This window comes from Phocoena phocoena, chromosome 14 (assembly GCF_963924675.1).
Source record: "Phocoena phocoena chromosome 14, mPhoPho1.1, whole genome shotgun sequence".
NCBI classification, from domain to species: domain Eukaryota; kingdom Metazoa; phylum Chordata; class Mammalia; order Artiodactyla; family Phocoenidae; genus Phocoena; species Phocoena phocoena.
The window spans coordinates 44,553,380-44,574,105 of record NC_089232.1 but is presented as its reverse complement, the minus strand read 5'-3'; the positions used below and the strand labels follow the sequence as shown (position 1 = coordinate 44,574,105).

General features: G+C 35.5%; 1 protein-coding gene across 5 annotated transcripts in view; it reads right to left on the bottom strand.

Moving 5' to 3' along the window:
* The window catches only part of RTN4 (reticulon 4), a 67,170-nt gene that overhangs the window by 6,551 nt on the left and 39,893 nt on the right, over window positions 1–20,726 (bottom strand). For all 5 annotated transcript variants that reach the window (XM_065891183.1, XM_065891186.1, XM_065891185.1 and 2 more), the window contains 2 exons: window positions 8,520–8,727; window positions 4,947–5,085 (listed from right to left, as the gene is read on the bottom strand). In XM_065891183.1, the coding sequence (XP_065747255.1) occupies window positions 4,947–5,085; window positions 8,520–8,727 (347 nt within the window). The remainder of the gene's footprint in view (window positions 1–4,946; window positions 5,086–8,519; window positions 8,728–20,726) is intronic.

The window sequence follows — 20,726 nt, the reverse complement described above, 5'->3', positions numbered from 1 at the left end:
GAAAACTATAGCCTAGGGTTTACAGCTTAAAGACATAACTTTTAAAAACAGTGTTCTCCAACCAGTGTCCTTAGAAAAATTAAATCACAATTTTAGGGGATGGGACCCGCAGCCCTTCCCCTTCCCAAGTATTATCTTATAGCTCCCCAGTGGTTCCAGTGCGCAGCCAAGACTGAGAACCATTGTTTTAAAGCGAGCCCCTTTCAAAGACAGCTTACACAGAAGGTCAATCACAGAAATGGAATTAAACCTTAACTAGGTGGTTTAAATTTGTTCAACTATCTTATACTAGTTTTCTGGTGGTAATGGGTTATTTAAACACAGTTGACGAATATCACTAGGTTAAAGAAAGTTATCCGGGCTCTTCTGGACTTCTCAGAGAATAATAAAGTGATATACACTAGGCTTGTCAAGAAAAGGACACATATACAGCTTTCACAGCTTAATTTTCCTAGAGAACACTCCTCCTTTACTTCCCTTTCCACTCATTCTCCTCCCCTTAGCTTATGTCTGGCATGCAACATAACAAACCCACTTTAAAACAAATCCTGAGAATTGATCAAAACATTTGCCTGTGGTAAAATTTTACACTAATGTTTGAAATAAATCCTACTGAATGGAATTAGAAATATTTTTTCAGTGATTTTGCCCATAATATTTGACTAGAATTAATCTTTTGGGAAATGGATTGTTGCTCAATCTATAGACAGTTGAAATGTTTTCTAGGATTTAGAAGCTTGCAGGTAACTGCAAAGAAGCAAAACAAATGGAACAATTACAGTTGACCTTTGAACACAAGAGTCTGAACTACACAGGTCCACTTGTCAGCATATTTTTTTCAACAGTAAATACTACAGTACTACACAATCCACAGTTGGTTGAATCCATGAATATGGAACCAGGGATACCAGAGGAACCGCAGATTCAGAGGAGCCTTAGATGAGGAGGAACCGGGGATATGGAGAGCCAACTATAAACTGTACATGGATTTTCACCTGTGAGGAGGGTCAGTGTTCCTAATCCCCAAATTGTTTAAGGGTCAACTGTACACAAGAATTTAAAAGGAGAAATCTGCAGAACATGTCTTATTTTTATTTGTCCAAGTCAACCACCAAAAAGAGATCTAGACCAGGCACAAATGATGAACCACCACCTCACAGCAAATCTTTTCCAACAGGCCTGATGAACCTTCGGGTTTGGTTATTTCTTTAGAATAACGTATAGAATAGCCTCTCTCTCACAGCACCAAAAAAATAAGCAAAGAGAAGAAAAATTTCACATGGTAAGAATAGTGGCTCTATATTTTTTAACTTCTGAGGAAGAAGGTTTCAAACAGAAGTAGCGGTGATTATGACCCAGAATCTCGCAGTGTAGATTATATAAATTTGAGGGCATGAAATACTTATAAAGACAGTGAGTTATAGAGAAACCTCTTTCAAATTTCAAAAAGCTATTATTTTTAAAAAGCCACAGAGCTTGATACAATGTCAATTTTCTAAATGAAAAAAGATTTATAAATGAGACTAATTCCTACTGCATTTTCTTGAAATCAGGGTGGTTTCCATTTTCCTAGCTATGAACCATATGATAAAAGTAATCCCAATCAAAAGCTGGATCCTATAAATTTTTTTAAAACTGTTATTTAACAAGATCACAAATTCACCTGGAAACTGGAGAGACTGGGGCTATTAGCAAACTTTCCAAATTTAAAATCTGAATATAAGGAAATAAAATCAGTTTAACAGAGCAAATTGGTTTTTCCTTTACAATGAAAAAGTGAAAGAAAAAAAAACTGCAAAAACCATTTTTGCTTGCTTTAGAGAGGAAGAATATGATTCTCCTGCCAACTGCTGTAGCCAAAAGGCAAAAAGTAGCAGAGTTAGAGGGAAAATAATTTTCTTTTTAAAAATGCTCTCTATACGAACAAAAGCTATAGGGGATAAGAGTGGCAAAAATGCTCAAGGAACTCTCTCTAGAAAAAGAATACTATTAAGTCATTTTGAAAAGAGACAAGTGTTGTTTTTTCTCAGCTTTTTCCAATTAAGACATATTAAGCAAGTATCTATCTTGTGTTTCTATAGTACCCTTAATTCAGTGAAAAGAAACAAATGAAATCTATAATACACACAATGACATAAGGTTTAAAAGTCCCCCCATGAAGAATCAAAAAGAACCACAAAGTTTATCTAGGAAGACCCTTCGTGTATATTATGAGGGTTTTGCACTGAGAGAATAAGACTAACACCCTACCTTATTCTTTGCCTCAACAGATTTTGAGACCTAAATGCAAAGTTCATTCTAAGTGTTAATATGTTGAAACAACTGTTACTTATTTGGAGCCCTGAATGAATTGCCATCTGGAGAAGTCACCAAGCAGCTTTCCTTGAGCTCTGGGCTTGCCAAAAACACTACTCGGGAAAACCGTTCAAAAAAACTTAATAGGGCTTCCCTGGTGGCACAGTGGTTGAGAGTCCGCCTGCCGATGTAGGGGATACGGGTTCGTGCCCTGGTCCAGGAAGATCCTACATGCCGCCGAGCAGCTAGGCCCGTGAGCCATGGCCGCTGAGCCTGCGTTCCGCAACGGGAGGGGCCACAACAGTGAGAGGCCCGCGTACCACAAAAAAAAAAAAAAAAAAACTTATTAAAAAAATAAGTTTTAAACTTAATAAAAAACTACGTTTTTAAAAACAGTTTAAACTTAATAAACTTAATAAAAAAAATAAGTTTTATTTTTCTCTTTTCTAATCCTTAAGGAGAAAAAGTAGTAAACTACACTTCTAATGCAACTCTTTTTTACCCAATATTAAGAAACAAGGAATGTTTTAAAAATATAAGAAAAACTCATAAAAATAAAGCATTCCAGAAAGTAATCTATCGTTATGTGCCACTTCCCATTACTTTCAAATTAGCAAAATCACTCAAGGCAAGAATTTACCAAGTTGTTTCTCTCACTTATGCTAGCTTCCTCATAAAAACACAATTGTTTAAAAAAAACACACAAAAACCCAAGGTAATTTTCAAAAGAAATTTTAAAAATGAGATTTAACAGCAAAAAGAAATTATAAATGTAATTTATTAATAAAATTTCCTCATATTCTATTTTCAAATACCTGTGCAAATCAGATTTTAAAGGCTTTCTAAAGTATTTAATCAGTCCTCCTCTAACATTTTCTCACTTCCTTAGCCTTTGCAAATATTTCCACACCTACATAACTGTCTACACAGAGGACTGTGTATAGATGACAATAAACTCTGAAAGAATAAGTTTTCAACTGCTTAAAGGGGAAACTTTAAATTGTAATTTGTAAAAACTGGAATACAATGAATGAATCATTCCCAGATCAATTTGTTTTCTTTTTAAACAGATATCTTCAAGAATGCCTCTTCTCTCAAGAAAAATGTTAAATTAGACATACATAGCTACCTTCACTGCTATACGCTGCAAATATGATGACTTTAAGTTTATTTTTGTTGCAGTTTTTATTAAGTCTATAAAAACAGTGATTCCTCAATCAAGTTTCATGATTCCTTTGAAGTCAGCCCCCCCAACAATTTCTGACTGCCAAATTCAGAGAGGGCCCTTTGCTGTTTGAAGCTCTGTTATCACTATTTACAGTGTCTCTTCTCAATCAACTCCTACCCACACAACCCTTCATCTTAAACTGCACTAGTACCTTCCCCTCAATAATTTTTCAAACATGTTCTACCCGAGCACTCAAGCTATATATTGCGAATACCACTTCAATAAATAGGAGCTGGTTTCTTCTAGGACCCATGTGTACAAGGTTCTATTTGATTTACTCCCAAATATTATTCCCTTTTGAAACTAATCAAACATCCCAAATGACATAACTATGATCTTTTTATTTACAGACTGACACCAGATTATTTCAAAGCACTACTACAGAATGAGTCACTAAATGCAAGCAATCTACACAAGAGATAATAATAAAAGTTAACTAAATTATTTACCATTAATATTATTAGTAAGGGACGTTCCAAGCCTTAATAAACTGAGAGAAGCACACAGCTGAAAATAATGTCCATTTACTGGCCTATTAAGGCTAAGATATTTGTCAAAAGCATTTTGAGCATTTAAACCTATTCTGACCAGTTCAAAAATTGTTTCACCGAATCATCCAATTGCTATGACATCCTTGGTTTGCACGGTAAATTGCAAATTTGTACATATCTATTGGGAAAGAGAAATTATGGTAATTACTACCACAGTACATTTCTACCCAGGCTTAGATTGGAAACAAGTCCGTCTTAAGTCACAGGCAATAATACACACAACACAAACGGCAGGTTCCACATAAAGGAAAAGCACTCAAGTCCCAGTGCTTGGGGTGTTTCACATTATGTGACGAGTTTAGTGCTCGCTTTAAATCAGTCTGAACTTTGGGGAGCTTACGTGCAAGGTGAGACTCTAACAGCTGCTATGTAGCAAGATCCAAAAACTAAAGAAAATTCCAAAGTTTACCAACTGGTGATTAGTCGAAGTGTTCAGAATATTAAAGTTTTTCCAGAATAAAGATCCCAAGAAAGTATAAAAAATATGAAATAGCTTATATGTATGAATGAATCACACACAAGCTAAGAAATTAAGTGCTAGACTCTAAAACAAAGTCAAGCAGATGAAATCATATCTGGTAATAACTCTATTAGATAATCTTTATTCTTACAGCCAAAACTCTCTTTTATCTTCTCACTTTTAATCCTTATGATTTCTAAAAGTATGAATTTGTAACATTTTTCTTTAAAAAGGAATTGTCTTTCCTCCATCTTAAATATTTGATCAGATTCTGAATTTTGGAACCCAAGTTTACAGTAATGATTTCATTACATCTTTATCATTTACTTTAATATAGAAAATAGAATTTTACTCTCTTAACTCTGATATTAAATTCTGGGTATGCCAAAAAATGGAAAGCAAGTAAATTTACCTTCAGAGAATCAACTAAATCATCAACTAAGAAGAGGCGTCTGAGTTCTTTTATCGTGCAGTTCACATGGCCAAGAGCAGAATTACTGTACTTCTGAACCAACTCCTCAGATATAGCAACTTCAGATTCCAAATACGCCCTAGAAAACAAAACACAGCATAACTGTCACTGACTGGATGATTTTCCCTGGATGTCTGTCAATCAGAAATAATATATCTGTAAAAGAGGACATTAGTAAAATATTTTACTATGGAAGCCTACTCTTTCCAAATTAAGCACAATGTAAAAACTCAACCAAGCATGGGGTAATTCACTGCTAACGCGGGTATGGAAAAAAAAGCATACGCTTTGAAATCAGACGTATCTGGGCTTGAATCTTAAGCTCTACCACTTACCTGGCTGTGTAACGTTTGAAAGTTATTTAGTCATCCCTGTAACCTCAGTTTCCTCGCTTACACAATGGAGATTATCTTGAGATTTCAATGAGTAATGTGCTTAACACAGTCAGGCACAAAGAAGCACTCAATAAATGGTGGTTATTGTTATGGATTTGGTTTTTTCAGGAGGACATAATGTTATCCCATCAAGTTTTCCTAACAAAACTTCTACTCATTTCCAAATACTATACTCTCTCAGCCTAATCTTTAGGGGAAACTATCCAATAAGCCAAGCCCCCAATTGTGAAATGGCTGCCAAAAGTCAATCTCAGTGAAACACAATAGTTACTGTCCATTTAGATGCCCCAATCTATACTGAAATACAGCTGGAATTGTTAAAATTTAAGAAGACAACTGTAATGGGGGGAAAAAGTCAAGTAGGCAGGAATGCAAGGAATTGTTTCATTAGTTACTGTTTCAAAGAAGCCATTTATCTTAGAGCAATCAGAAGTGCTAAGGATTCTCTCTTATCTGTTGGAAGCAACTCTTTACCCAGTCCCTCCTCAAAAACTCCCCATATCCGTGGACCCTAGTTACACTGGAAATTACAGTCCTATTTGATAACTCCTTGTCTCATAGTTTTACCCCTGAAATATGCCCCAAATGCGCAGGCTCAGCGGCCGTGGCTCACGGGCCCAGCCTCTCCACGGCATGTGGGATCTTCCCGGACTGGGGCACGAACCCGCGTCCTCTGCATCGGCAGGCGGACTCTCAACCACTGCACCACCAGGTCCCTGTGCCTCCTCGTTTTCATTCGCTATACCATCACTACCGTTTAAGTGCTCATTATTTAAAAACTGGAATAGTCTATCAGTGTCCAAACCAGTCTCTAATCCAGCTTCTGATTCACTCCTTCAGCCAATGCCAGATTCGTTTTATTTGAGCTATACTAGATAGTGCTATTTAGGTTGAACTCAGGTGGGAATTAGGAGACATGCTACCACCTAGCTATGTAACCTTGCAAAAGGCATTGAACTTCTTTAGGTCATGGTTCCAACTCTACAAAATTAAAAAACAGACTTCCTGAATCCATTCAGACTCAAACATTCTATGGTTCCAACTTTTCTACCACAGCCCTCCTAAATCCTTCCAACCTTATTTCTCACTACAATGTTGTAGCTCAAACTTGAGCCATTCACCAAACATTTTTCACCTTAATGTGAAGTTTTATTCCTCACACTGTTTTCCTAATCCACAGTGCTCTCCTCTCACCTCTGGAGATAGCACACCGTCAGTCAGCACCATCTCAAATTCCATCCATACACGATGCCTCTCCCAACCCTACTATGTAACTCTAACAATGCTTTCTTTTGTATTATTCTTACAGTAATTACCATATCCAGCCCTGAAATATAAACATGTGTATACTTGTATATTTTTTTCTACTAAAGTATAAACTGTCAAGGACTAGGAATATATCTTCATTAGTACAATGTCTAGCATAGGACGCTTGTTATTTATTAGCCAACAAATAGCAAGTTGTTATTATCAAGTTAAAAACAGTCAAACATTCACACCTACCCTTAAATCAGCAAAAATTTATTTATGCAGCTTTAAGAAATATAGAAAAGTGGCTGATACGACTTTAGCTGGTATTCTGCTTCTTTGTACCACTGCTTTTGTTCTTGCTGAAAACAAGATGCCTGGCCAGCAGGCCACAAAGGCAGCACTCTCCATCAGTGACACCCTGTGGATATTTACATTCATTCAACTGGCATTTATGTGATAGTAATGCAATGCCAGCACAGTCGTCACTATTTTCCAATGACCACAGGTTATTACATAAGAACTGTATGATATTAACTTTACTAATGTGACTGGAGAACTTGGAAAACTGTCCAAAAGGCTTATTAAATTGGCATGTTGGCTGAATTTACTTTATAATAACCATAAAAGGCCTTTGAGCTAAGGACAGTGTTTCTAAGGAAATAAAGAATAAAGAAATCACTAGTTTCTTCTAAAAGTCTTCTTTAAAAATCAAACAATATGTAAAATTTATAGATAATTTAGAATTGTTCGTTTGACAATGTTTTTATATATTTCAGTGTAACTAATTAAAAACCATATTCCTTTATGATTTGTGGCATGATGTAACTCTGCTATTTTGAAGTTGCAACTTCAAGTTACTGAATTCAGTTTGTTTCCCCATCTGTAAAATGGAGTAGTATCTATTCTCATAGTTTCATGAAAACCGGGAGCCTGAAATTAGGATAATAGTGGTGTTAACTGATAGAAATTGACAAGTCTGAGATAAAAGACTCATTTAAAGACATAATGAATTAGTGGCTGTGGGGGGCTGGGTGGGGAGTTGCTGCGAGAGGTACTGATGCAGAGTGTCTTTTGGGTGTGATGAAAATGTCTGGAATGAGATGGTGACAGTTGTACAATTCAGTGAATATACTGAAAACCACTGAATTTTATAGTATGTGAATTAGACTTATCTCAATTTTTAAAGGGAGGTGAGGGTGGGGAACGTGATGAGTATGAAGTGAGGTCAGAAGATCCAAAGCTGAGGTGCGTCCACCCCATTAGCAATTGCAGAGATAATGCTACTTGTCAAAATAGGGTAAGAAGATGACGGTTTAGAGGCAAGGAGATGCTGAAATAAAGGAGCTATCCAAAGGATAATACAAAAGTAATGCCTTAGGGAAGGAGAAGAAGAAACTAGATAGAGAAGGAATGGTAAGAAAAGACATAGACATGATGAGGAAGCATAACAGAAAAACATTAACATACTATTGGAAAGAAAGGTATTTCTAATATCAGATAGCATAAAAAGTAAGCAATAAAGAAAATATAACTCTCACCAATCCCAAACATGTTAAAAAGATACAGCTTCCATAAAAGTAAAATTAGGTAACCAATACCTACTTCTAATAAATAAATATTACTAACAAGTAGTAGAGTTAGGCGAATGATACATAAACCCAGTCTTTTCCATCATGAGCCTATGAAATGACTGTTAGGAAATCTCAAAAGCAGATGCTTTTGGTATAGGTTTTCAGCAAACATTTGCAATTATCTTTCAGCAGTAAAAAAATGCATGCCTGTAACTCTACAGATAGCAGAGTGAAGTCTCAATACTACTCTTGTTTATAGTGCTGCCAACGTGTGCCTTGTTTTCCAAACATCTCACCTGAATGGGTGGCCTTCATCAGATTTCTGGATAGCCTGGATCACACCCTTATATATCCTAAAGCAGATAGTCACAGAGAGCAGGGCCAAGGCAATGTAGGCCGTTACACTCACAATGCTGAATACCGTCAATGAAAGCAGCAGGAATAAGCTGGCACCAAACACCACTCCAGTCTTCTTAATGTCTCTCCAGTAGAGAAGGTCAACAACTAAAAATTTAAAAAGAAGAAATCTGAAATTAGAACATTACTTTACCCATTTGTATTTGGCACATTTATATTTACTCCACCCACAAAAGTAAGAAGGCCTCTAGATAAAGCAAAACCAAAACCTAAAATACTAAAGATTAACTTTATAAGCTAAATTTTAAACCCACCCTAAGCTGTATATTAGCATAACACCTTATATTGATTTCCACTTACCATAAAATATTTCTCATTCAAATCTATGTCCTACATGTCCAAGTCATCCTGGCTCTACAAGATTATTAAATCTCTCAAGCCCAACACGGCAGGACACCTAATCTAAAACAAGAGGCTTCTTAAAAATCATCTTGAGGGTTTTTATCTTCACAAAATGCATGATATATATATATTTAAACAACAGAAAAAGTATCTTATGCACTCACTAAAATAAGATATTTCAGTGACACAAAAATATACTTATCTGCAGAAAAATCACTCATTCAAAAAAAAACATGCCAAGAAACTAAAACTTTACTAAAAACTACACAGATGAGTTTCACAGCTCTGCTTTTAAAAGATCTCTGAGAAACTTAACAAAATTGTAACCTAACTTGGCTATCATTAAACAAAAATTTCCTGCAAAGCAAATAACAGAGGGAAACAGCCTTTAGATTACCCAAAAAGCTATCTCCCTCTAGGAGGAGGTACATGCAATGCCATAAAACTTTAGGTGTCAAAGAAAAAATGTGTTGCAGTGTTATATAACGTTTATTAATAGTAAGGAATCAGACAAAGCTTAACCTAGCAAGTCTGCTCTTGGCCCATGGACACAGGCCACTGTGGGGATCAAATAACCAGAGACCTGTGGTTTCAAGATCAGGTTATGTACAACCCAAGGAGAATTCTGCAGTGTGTCAAGGGGCTCTTGAATTCACAGGCTAAACATAATTCACCTCCTTCTGGACTGTGGACAGTTAGGGTGGGGGGAGCAATCTTACAGTAAAATAAATATGGATATACTCTCGAATACAATTTTAAATAGTTGTTCATTTTTAAGATGAAGGGGGTGACAAAGAAAAATCACATTTCTGGGGGCTGCTTTGATCTTGATCCCCAAGTCCTCGAAGGTATTTGACTTTAAGGGTACCCCTGGTTAAGGGTACTTTTGTGGGAAAAATTATGCATGTGAACTGTAAAATGTTAGATATTATTATGAAGCCCTAAATTCCCATTAGTAAATATCATTTGAATACTGATTGAGATATTTTAAATGCCCATCACAGTATGTCGCACATAGCAGGGATTCAGCAACATTTATTATGTTTAGGGAACATTTATTCCATTCTCCTAAACAGGATTTGATTTGAATGCTATTAATTTAACATCCTATATATGATTTACGGCTTTGTTTTCAAACTCTGATTTCAACTATTTATTAAAGTTTTCCCTATTTCAAGTTCGCTCCAACTCTGCTGAAAACATCTACATCAGTTTTGTTCGATTCAACTAGTTTCCACTACTGTACCAAGACACTAACACAACTGCGACAGGACCAGAACTTGAAATAGTGTATCTACACTATGAATAATAAACACTGAATAAAGAAATAACAGCGATGCTAATAGTTTTCTGACATTCAGCAAACACTCATTGAGCTGATACTGTTCAAAAAACTCAACCTAGGGCTTCCCTGGTGGCGCAGTGGTTGAGAGTCCGCCTGCCGACGCAGGGGATGCGGGTTCGTGCCCCGGTGCGGGAAGATCCCACACGCCACGGAGCGGCTGGGCCCGTGAGCCATGGCCGCTGAGCCTGTGCGTCCGGAGCCTGTGCTCCGCAACGGGAGAGGCCACAACAGTGAGAGGCCCGCGTACCGCAAAAAAATAAATAGATAAAAATAAATATACAGAGAAAAAGAAAACAAAATGTCAACCTATGAGTCACTTTAAATAAACTGTATTGCTGTGTTATGTCACAAACATGTTACTTTATAAACCACATGGAAAAGGATTTTAAAACTTATCTAAGTTTTCACTATTATAGGGCATCTAAAAGTTGACAACCTAGAAGAATGAGCAAGTAAGGTACACCCCAAACCTACTTTTATATGAAAAAATCCCTCCTTTGTAAAAATGTCTGGTCCTCAAAGTGCTCCAAAACATTTATTAACCTTCAAAATCACTATTAGTGATAAAAAATAAATGCAGATATCCTCACTATTCCTTACCATCATTAAAAACTAGTCAGTACAGGAATAAAGAAGCAGACATAGAGAATGGACTGGGGAACATGGGGAGGGGGAAGGGTAAGCTGGGACAAAGTGAGAGAGTGGCATGGACATATATATACTACCAAATGTAAAATAGACAGCTAGTGGGAAGGAACTGCATAGCACAGGGAGATCAGCTCCGTGCTTTGTGTCCACCTAGAGGGGTGGGATAGGGAGGGTGGGAGGGAGACGCAAGAGGGAGGGGATATGGGGATATATGTATACGTATAGCTGGTTCACTTTGTTATACAGCAGAAACTAACACACCATTGTAAAGCAATTATACTCCAATAAAGATGCTAAAAAGAAAACTAGTCCGTAAAACCTGATTATGAAATAAATGACTTAGGCTTAGAGGTATATACAACATATATTAACGTCTAACCAAATTACCTAATAAAATAGTGTTACTGTTGGAACAGTTTCAATGACTAGATAAGAATTATTTATAAGTAGTCTATGATTTCTATATAGATGGCTATGGTGCAAGGAAATATCAGTGACTGGGACTCAAGAGACCCACATTCTAGTACTGGCTCTGCATTGTATAACTTTGGATGAGGATCTACTTCCTCTAGACTCACAGAAACTAACATGATTCACAGTTAGTACAAAGATACATATCAATCTTGCATTCAAATTCCTAGTCAGTGCGTCCAAATTAGTGAGATTTAATGCTGTATTATCTGTGCCAAATAAAATTTTGAAATATCTGCTTCCTTTCTCGATCTAGATTTACTGGGGGGAGAGAGGCTTAAGTATTTTTATTTATATCAGTCTTTTTGAAATGCACCTTCCTAGAAACTCTTTCTTTTTTGGTCAAACATTATTAAAGCTTTAGGAAAACAACAAATTCATATTCCTATAATTTTTCAAGCGATCATGAACTATGTCACTATGACAACAGTATGAGAGGCGCCAAAAAAAGACTGAAAAGCTATACACTTTTTAGGCCTGAGAAATGTTTTCCAGGTTGCTGATCTACAGTCTCCACATATCCCTTTATTTCCTGAGTCAACATTTACTGGGCACTTAAATTATACCAAATACTGTCTGTAGACATTACCTCTTTCAATTTTTAAAACCCTATGAGGCAGGCTTTCAGACAAGAAAGTGAGAGCCAGCTCTTATATGACTGGACCCAAATGATTTAATTAATAAGTGGTACAACATGAATTTTTAACACAGGCTTCCTATTGATAAAGCTCACACTCATGTATGGTGCCAAATTAAAGGCCCAGCACATTAAAGTCCTTCAAAATGTTACACATTTGCACATATAATGAATAGGCAAAGTATAAGCAGATAATTATTACATGTGAGATGAATCATAAAGGCCAAGAAGAAAGTAAAATTAACAAGATAGGTTAATTGATAAGGAACTTGTAAATTTTTTTTTTTTTTTGCGGTACGCAGGCCTCTCACTGTTGTGGCCTCTCGCATTGCGAGCACAGGCTCCGGACGCGCAGGCTCAGCGGCCATGGCTCACGGGCCCAGCTGCTCCGCGGCATGTGGGATCCTCCCAGACCGGGGCACGAACCCATATCCCCTGCGTCGGCAGGCGGACTCTCAACCACTGCGCCACCAGGGAAGCCCGTAAATTTTAATATATATACTTCACCTACAGTTAAATCCAAAAAGGAGAAAAGAGCTCTATTCCAATATTCTTGACCTGTATGTTTCCATAGTAGAAAACTATAATTAATCAAGCTGTTGAAAGCATCTTTTTTTTTTTTTTTTTTTTTTTGCGGTACGCGGGCCTCTCACTGTTGTGGCCTCTCCCATTGCGGAGCACAGGCTCCGGAATGCGCAGGTTCAGTGGCCATAGCTCACGGGCCTAGCCGCTCCGCGGCCCAGACCGGGGTGCAAACCCATGTCCCCTGCATCGGCAGGCGGACTCTCAACCACTGCGCCACCAGGGAAGCCCTGAAAGCATCTTTTAAGAACCATGTGAATCTGGTTAAGAGTGTGGTTTTCCCAGTAGGCTTTCCTATTGGGAAGAGAATACCCTCCCTACTAGCTTAATATGTACATACAGCTGATAGTTAAAATTCTGGTGCTTTGGGTATAATAAAGTCAATTTCCCCAAAGTTGATGATATGGGAATAGTCATGTATATGATCCAGCAGTATTCAGTGACTGTAGCCTAATATAAACCTAACTGCATGAAAGTACAGTAAACCATAACCTACTGCTTCCTTTCCACCTATTAAATGGTTCCTAGAATGAGATCTTTTCAATAAATGGAAGAGCTCTGAAAATCTGGTATGCAAGTCGATACATATTGTATGAAAATACGTAAATAGCTATACAAGAGTTCTCAAAGCAGAAACCATGAGAGTCTTGTGGAAATAAGCCCCAGGGATGCCCTGGTAGAGCCTTAAAGCACAGAGGAGGAACAAAGGGAAAAAGAGTCAAGAGAGACAGGACAACTAGGTACTGATAGGCACACGTAAGACAAAAGTAATATTTCCTAGAATAGGAAGGTCTGAGAGGCAATCTATACTGTTACCACAGTCATTGTGCAAAGTATAGAAGGATTTCAATCCTTTTTTGTAAAGGAATTTAAGAAATTGTTAGTGAAGCTGTAAGGATGAAAAAATATTAGTTTCTAGCCACCTTAATTGACACTCACAAATATTTCAGGTCTCAGATTCCTTAAATTGGTTTAAATGAAAAAACTTTGGAAGATTAAGTTTATCCAGGATTGTTGATTCTCAATGGAGGGAGTCATAAAGTTTTATTAAAACCCTTTATGAGAAATATATTGAAATACTATTGCTTCTAATATCCATCAAGAAATTTATATCCATTAGTTAATTTACATGTTTGCTCAATCCTAATACCAAAATCAGGCAGACACATCACAAGAAAAGAAAACTACAGACCAAGGTTCCTTATGAATACAGACAAAATAATCCTCAACAAAGTACTAGCAATCTGAATCTAGCAACACATAAAAAGGATTATACACCATGGCCAAGTGGTATTTATCACAGGGATACAAGGTTGGTTCCACATATGAAAACCAATCAATAATACACCATATTAAAAGAATCAAGGACGAAACCCCACATGATCATCACAACTAGACACAGAAGCAGCATCTGACAAAATCCAAGACCCTTTCATTATAAAAACACCTGACAAACTAGGAATAGGAATGGAAGAAATGTCCTCAAGCTGATAAAGGTTATCTACAAAAAACCCACAGCTAACATCATACTTAATGGTGAAAGACTGAAAGCGTCCCCACCCACTAAGGCCAAGAACTAGGCTAGGATATCCCCTCTTTCAACTTCTATTCAACACTGTCCTGGGGGTATGGAGGCAGGGCAATTAGTCAAGAAAAAAAATAAAAGATATGCAGATTGTAAAGGAAGAAATGCAACAATCTGTTTGCAAATAACATGATGTTGTAGGTGGAAAATCCTAAGGAATCCACCAAAAAACTACTAGAACTAATGAACAAGTCCAGAAAGGTTGTAGGATTTAAAAAAAAAAAAAAATCAATTGTATTTCTATACTAGCAACAAACGATCTGAAAATGGATTAAGAAAATAATTCCATTTACAATAGCATCAAAAAGAGTTTAAAAAGAGTGAAAGGCTCAGAAACTGAAAACTACAAAATATCAGAAACTGAAAACTACAAAATATTGTTGAAAGAAATTAAAGAAGACAAATAAATGGAAAGACATCCCATGTTTATAGATTAAAAGGCACTATTATTAAAATGGTAATTGATCTACAGAGCAATCTCTATCAAAATCCTAGCTGCCTTTTAGCCAAAACTGACATACCAGTTGCAGAATTCCTATAGAAATGCAAGAGATCCAGAATAGCCAAAAACAATTGTGAAAAACAACAAAGTTGGAGAATTCACACTTCCCCTTTTCAAAACTTCCAACAAAGCTACAGTAATCAGTTTGGTAGCTGCAAAAGGATGGACAGATAGATTATGGAATAAAATGAAGAGTCCAGAAATTACATTTACATTATGATCAACTGATTTTGACAAGGATGCCAAGACATTCAATGGGGAAAAGAATAGTTTTTTCAACAAATGGTGCTGGGACAACTGGATATCTAACTGCAAAAGACTGAAGTTGCACCCATACGTTACACCATATACAAAAATTAACTTAAAATGGATTAAAGACCTAATGAGTTTAAAGTACAAAACTTAGAAGAAAAAAATAGGTATAAATCTTCATGATTTTGGATTAGGCAATGGTTTCTTAGATATGTCACCAACAGCAGAAGCAGTTTAAAAAAAAAAAAACCAGATAAATTGACCTCAATAAATTAAAAACTTTTGTGCTTTAAAGGACACTATCAAGGTGAAAATTCAACCACAGAATGGGAGAAAATATTTACAAATTAAATATCTGATAAAAGACTTGTATTCAGAATATATTTTAAAAAACTTCTTACAACTCAACAATAAAAAGACAAACCAATTAAAAACGGGCAAAGGATTTGAATATTAATTTCTCCAAAGAATACATACAAATTGTCAGTAAGCAATGAAAAGATGCTCAACGTCATTAGTCATCAGAGAAATGCAAACCAAAACCACAATCAGATACCACTTCAGACACACTAGTATGGCTAAAGTAAAAAAGATGGACAATGACAAATGTTGGCAAGAGTGATGATGATTGGAATCCTCTTACATTGCTGATGGGAATGTAAAATTCAGCCACCGTGAAAAACTGTTTGGCAATTCCTCAGAAAGTTAAACAGAGAGTTACCATATGACCCAGCAATTCCACACCTAGGAATTTCCACCCAAAAGACTAGAAAAAAATCTATGTACACAAATGTTCACAGCAGCATTATTCATAATAACCCAAAGTGGAAACAGCCCAAACGTCCATCAACTAATGAATAAACAAAATATTCATACAATGGAATATTATTGGATAATAAAAAGGAATGAAGTACTGATAACATGCTACAGCATGGATGAGGCTTGAAAATATGCTAAGTTAAAGAAGGCAAACACAAAAGGTTACACAGTTGTATGGTTCTGTTTACATGAAGTGTCTAGAATAGGCAGTTCTAGAGAGGCAGAAAGTAGATTTGTGGTTGCCAGTAACTGGGAGGAGGAGAGATGGCGAGTGACTGATGATGGGTTTAAGATTTTTTGGCGGGGGGGGGGATGAAAATGTTCTGAAATTAAATGATGGTGATGGCTGCACAATTCCATAAATATACTAAGTCAATGAGTTGTATGTACACTTAATTTAAAAAAAAAAGTCATTTTAAACATGTTTCTCTGCTAGGTTGTAAGCTCCAGAAGACAGCATTTTATCTTACTACCTACCACATCTCCAGAGCTGAGCACAAAGCCTGAACCAACTAAACCTTCAATAAATATTACTAATTGATTACAATGAATGCACACTTAATGCCAGTTTAAAGCATGCACTAATCCTAATTATTCAAAAAATGTTTCTGTGCTTTGGATTTAACATTTGTTTTATTTAAACTACCATCAGATATCCACACTTATTAAGTAACAAATAGCAATGCTTTCAGATAATTTATAAAACAGTAAATATTGTTTTACAGGCTTGTCTCTCCTTACTAGACCCTGAAGGGCTGCTAAATGCATTTCATCTTTATATTCTCATTACCTGCTTCATTAATATTTGCTGCACTGTCTGAATAGTGATCAGATTAAAATGTTTCTATTCCTAAGAATAATTAAAGACTGTAATATTTTCAAATTAAAATAAAGGACATCTTTAAATAAGAACTATAGGGTCACTAAAATGCTAATTTTGGATTCCTCTGTAATCACTTTATTAGTTTTGTTTATGAAGGAAGAGTTCAATGGCCTCTTTATTCGTGAGAAACCAAAATTAAGACAAAGGGCTTGTAAAGGAAAATTTAAACCTTCATGATTCCTGAAGTTTCCTTCTACACTGCAGAATGGAGTGTTAATCATGCAAGGCAACCTACTGTGATGTAAACTTTATTCTTAAATAAAATGTTCATGAAATATCCTTTTAAAGATCTGAAATTAATCTAACAGTGCTTTTTCCTCTTATAAGATGCTTATGGATTACTAAAATAATTTTGATCAATTTAAACAATTTTTTGTCACTTAGAAAAAAGTGATTTATTCCCTGCAGTGCTTCCCCACTTTTGTTTTCCAAATGAAAATGTGAAAAATCTTTATTTTGATAGTGCTTTAAGCAGTAGCAATTTATCAAACTAAAATTTTCATTTAAAATAATTCAGTACACTATCATCTCTTATTCAAAAGAAACACTTCTGGCCCAATGCAGAGTAAGACGAGTTGCCTACATCTGGTAATCATTAACTGTCATCTGTCATAGCTAAAAATAGTGCCAGCCTTACATGCAGGAGCCATCCAATTACATTTTGCCTCAAATCAAATTCTTACTGTAGCTCTTCCTTGAACAGCCTGAAGTTAGGTTTCAATTTTTAAATCTTTTGTCTGGGTGGAAAAAAACATTGAACTAGGTGGTCCCCAAAATACTGGGAGAACAAGGAACAGCTAGCAGTAAAATGCCTACTTCCTAAGCAAAAGCAAATATTAAGTTCTCTTTAATAAAGTCAGATGAAGAATGAGAAAGGCAGTTAAAAAGGAAGTTAATAAATAAACATATGAATATTAGAATGATACTAAATTTTCAGTTGTTATTTTTCACAACCATGGTCTTTAAATTAATAAATAATTATGTATTTATTAGAAATCACAATCCTTAAATCAAATTCTTCCCAATTGCCAGGAAAAGTGACTAGAATTCAGAGTTGATCATTTATTACCACATAGTAAGCATTTTATCTCCATATAATAACCATTCACTTGGCTAAAAAATGACAGGTGGTGGTCCACAAAAATATCTGTGCAGAGCGGGAGCTTAACTCTTTCAGCAAACACGGTAAGAGGAGCTTGAGTCCTATTTCTTCCTTCTAGTTACCATCATGTAAAATTAGAAAAATGATAGCCACCTAACAAGTTAGTTGAAAATGAATGGAGATTGCACACATGGAAATGCTTGATGAATTAAACACACTAAATAAAAGTAATGTCTGAAGAGATACAGTCAAGCAGGGCAATCAAATATTAAATACGATGCTTAACTAAGCTCTGATTTTTTAAAAGGTGAGTTCAACTTTCTCTGGAAGCACTGCTAACTTGGTTTCAGTTAGCAAGTTTCAGGTTGAAGGATACCTAGTATTGCTACAAAGTATCTCAACCAAATACTTGGCAAACCAGCATCTCTCTTGGCCATCTCTCCTCATCCTGTAGCTAGAGTTTTTAAAAGATACAATTTCAGGTCCTTGTCTCTTTCATCACTAAAGCTTCCCTGTTTTACTTCTGACAACTTTACTGTATGTTGTCCATTTCAACAACCACACATCTAAGGAAGAAACATTTTACATAAAACTAGTATAAATTCTATATTTGCCCTTTCTATAAAAATTTAGTAATCCCCTATTCTGAGCAAGGAACTGTGCAAGTACTTTATATACATTATCACTAATCACAACAACTCTATAAAGTGTTTATTATCTGCACTTTATACATAAGGCAATCAAGGCTCAGAGGTATTATTAAATAAATTGTGCAGGGTTACTGATTAAAATTCAGGTCTGACTGTGAAGGTCTCACTCTTTCCATCATACCACATATTTTGTATTTAAAGGAATTTATCAGTACTCAAGTTTGCTTTTTACCCTACTTGAGGATTCCAAATAGTGTTTCAACCCCAATTTAAAGAGAGAAGTAATTAACTAACACCATGAGCAGAGTTATATACACAGACCAGTAAATTCCAGTAACATAGATTCAGTAATAGGAGTAAATCATGTTCTGTTCAAATTGCAAGTCCTGGTTCCTAGAAGCCATCTAAATTGTCCCTCTCTCTGAAAAAAATAAATTAAAACTATAAATAGCTACAGATAGATAGATATTAATAGATAAGACAACACAAATCAACCACAACACAAAACTGCAGATCTTCCTAATAATGTAGCATTTTGTACGGTTAATGTTTTGAGTGATGTTGGAGAATTACTCCAAAAGAGATTGTCCAATAGGCACTTCAAAACAGAATATCTGACCTCAAAAGATTAAGAGAAGCCACGAGGAAAGTCATTAAAACCCTTGAACATTTTTGTAAAAGGACATTACATGTGATCCACTGTGAAAATTCAACCACAAAAATATCATGTTGTGCTACCAATTTTGTAGTAAAAAATACACACCAAAAAGCCCAAAATCTTGATTCATCTCTGTTCATTCTAAGACTTATGCACAGCTATGATTACAACCTAAATTTTGTTAAAAATAAACTAAAACTTATTTTCATAACTGTTGGTTTTATGTTTCAAGTCTTAACAAAATCTTTTTCCCTCCATTATTTGCCATGAAATTTGAGCTTACTTTAAGTGCTTGTTTCTCTTATATTAAGTATCCTCAAGTAGAAAATGTCTTAATATACTGAAGGAAGGTAAAACTACCTATGATTGTTGCTGCCTTCTTAGGAAAATCCAAATTTCTCTGAGACTGAAAACAGTGAGGTTCAATAACCACCACCACAATTAATTTAATTAATTAGTTCATGTTGTTTTCAACACTTCCTTTAATCCCACATTCCATTTCCAGCTTTATTAGAAGATGACAAAAAATACAGCAGAAAATAATTCTAACTTCCCACTTCCAACTTTACTTCTTGTTGGCATACACACATTACAAGAAATAGGCACCAAACCTTAGAAATAGGAAATTGCTGCCAAAATCCTGTTTTCTACTAATAAAAACTAAATGGAAAACATACGTTCCATAACTCTATAAACCTGAAAAGCTTAATAAACTGGAATAGGGGGAAAAGTCTGAGCAAATTACTAGTTTAAAAAAAGAATCAACTTCACTAGTAGGTAAACTAGTTATAGTTATACTTCTATAACCTTACACACCTATGGCACACACTCAGTATAAATGCTCAATGAATAAATAGCTAATAATACAGATAATGAAATAAGGTAAAGTATTCACATCACTGACCAGGATAATCTATTTTAATTTTAGATTATTTAAGTGGAAAAAATACACAAATTAGTATATACAACAACTATACACTAGCAACAGCTATTCTTATGGAAAATCAGAATTTTGGCAAATCTGTAATCTGAGAGTAGTAATTCCTAAATCTGTCTCAATTGCCAACTCTTAACAATAGACTTGCAGAAGTATCATTAACATTTAATAATTTTTTAATCTTAAATTGCTTTGAGCTACCTAGAATAAATATAAGATCGTGGTATTGAGGAGAGACAAACAGTATTTTAGTGTCTAGCAATACCTTACATAAATGCCTAAAAGGTGATTGGATTAAAAAGTTTGAAAGCAATGAGGCAAATTTAAACATATACATTACATACACATAAATACACATCCAGTAACATAAATGAGCATTATCCATGATAATGACCCTATGCCACTAGCTGTCTAGTCCTGAACAAATAATTTAATCTCTTTAGTTTTCTTGGTTTCCTTACCCATAAAACAAGAATAAGTGACTATTAAGATGTCTTGCTTGTGGGTATGATCTAAAAATCCGGGATTTACAGATGTTGCTTAAGTTAATTAATTGCTCCTTTAAAAAAGGGGTAAGGTAGGGGATCCCTTTTATTTCTCCCATTTGAAAAACCATTTTAAAAAATTCCCAAGAATGGATGTATAAGGCTCAGGCCAGGAGTAAACCTGGCTG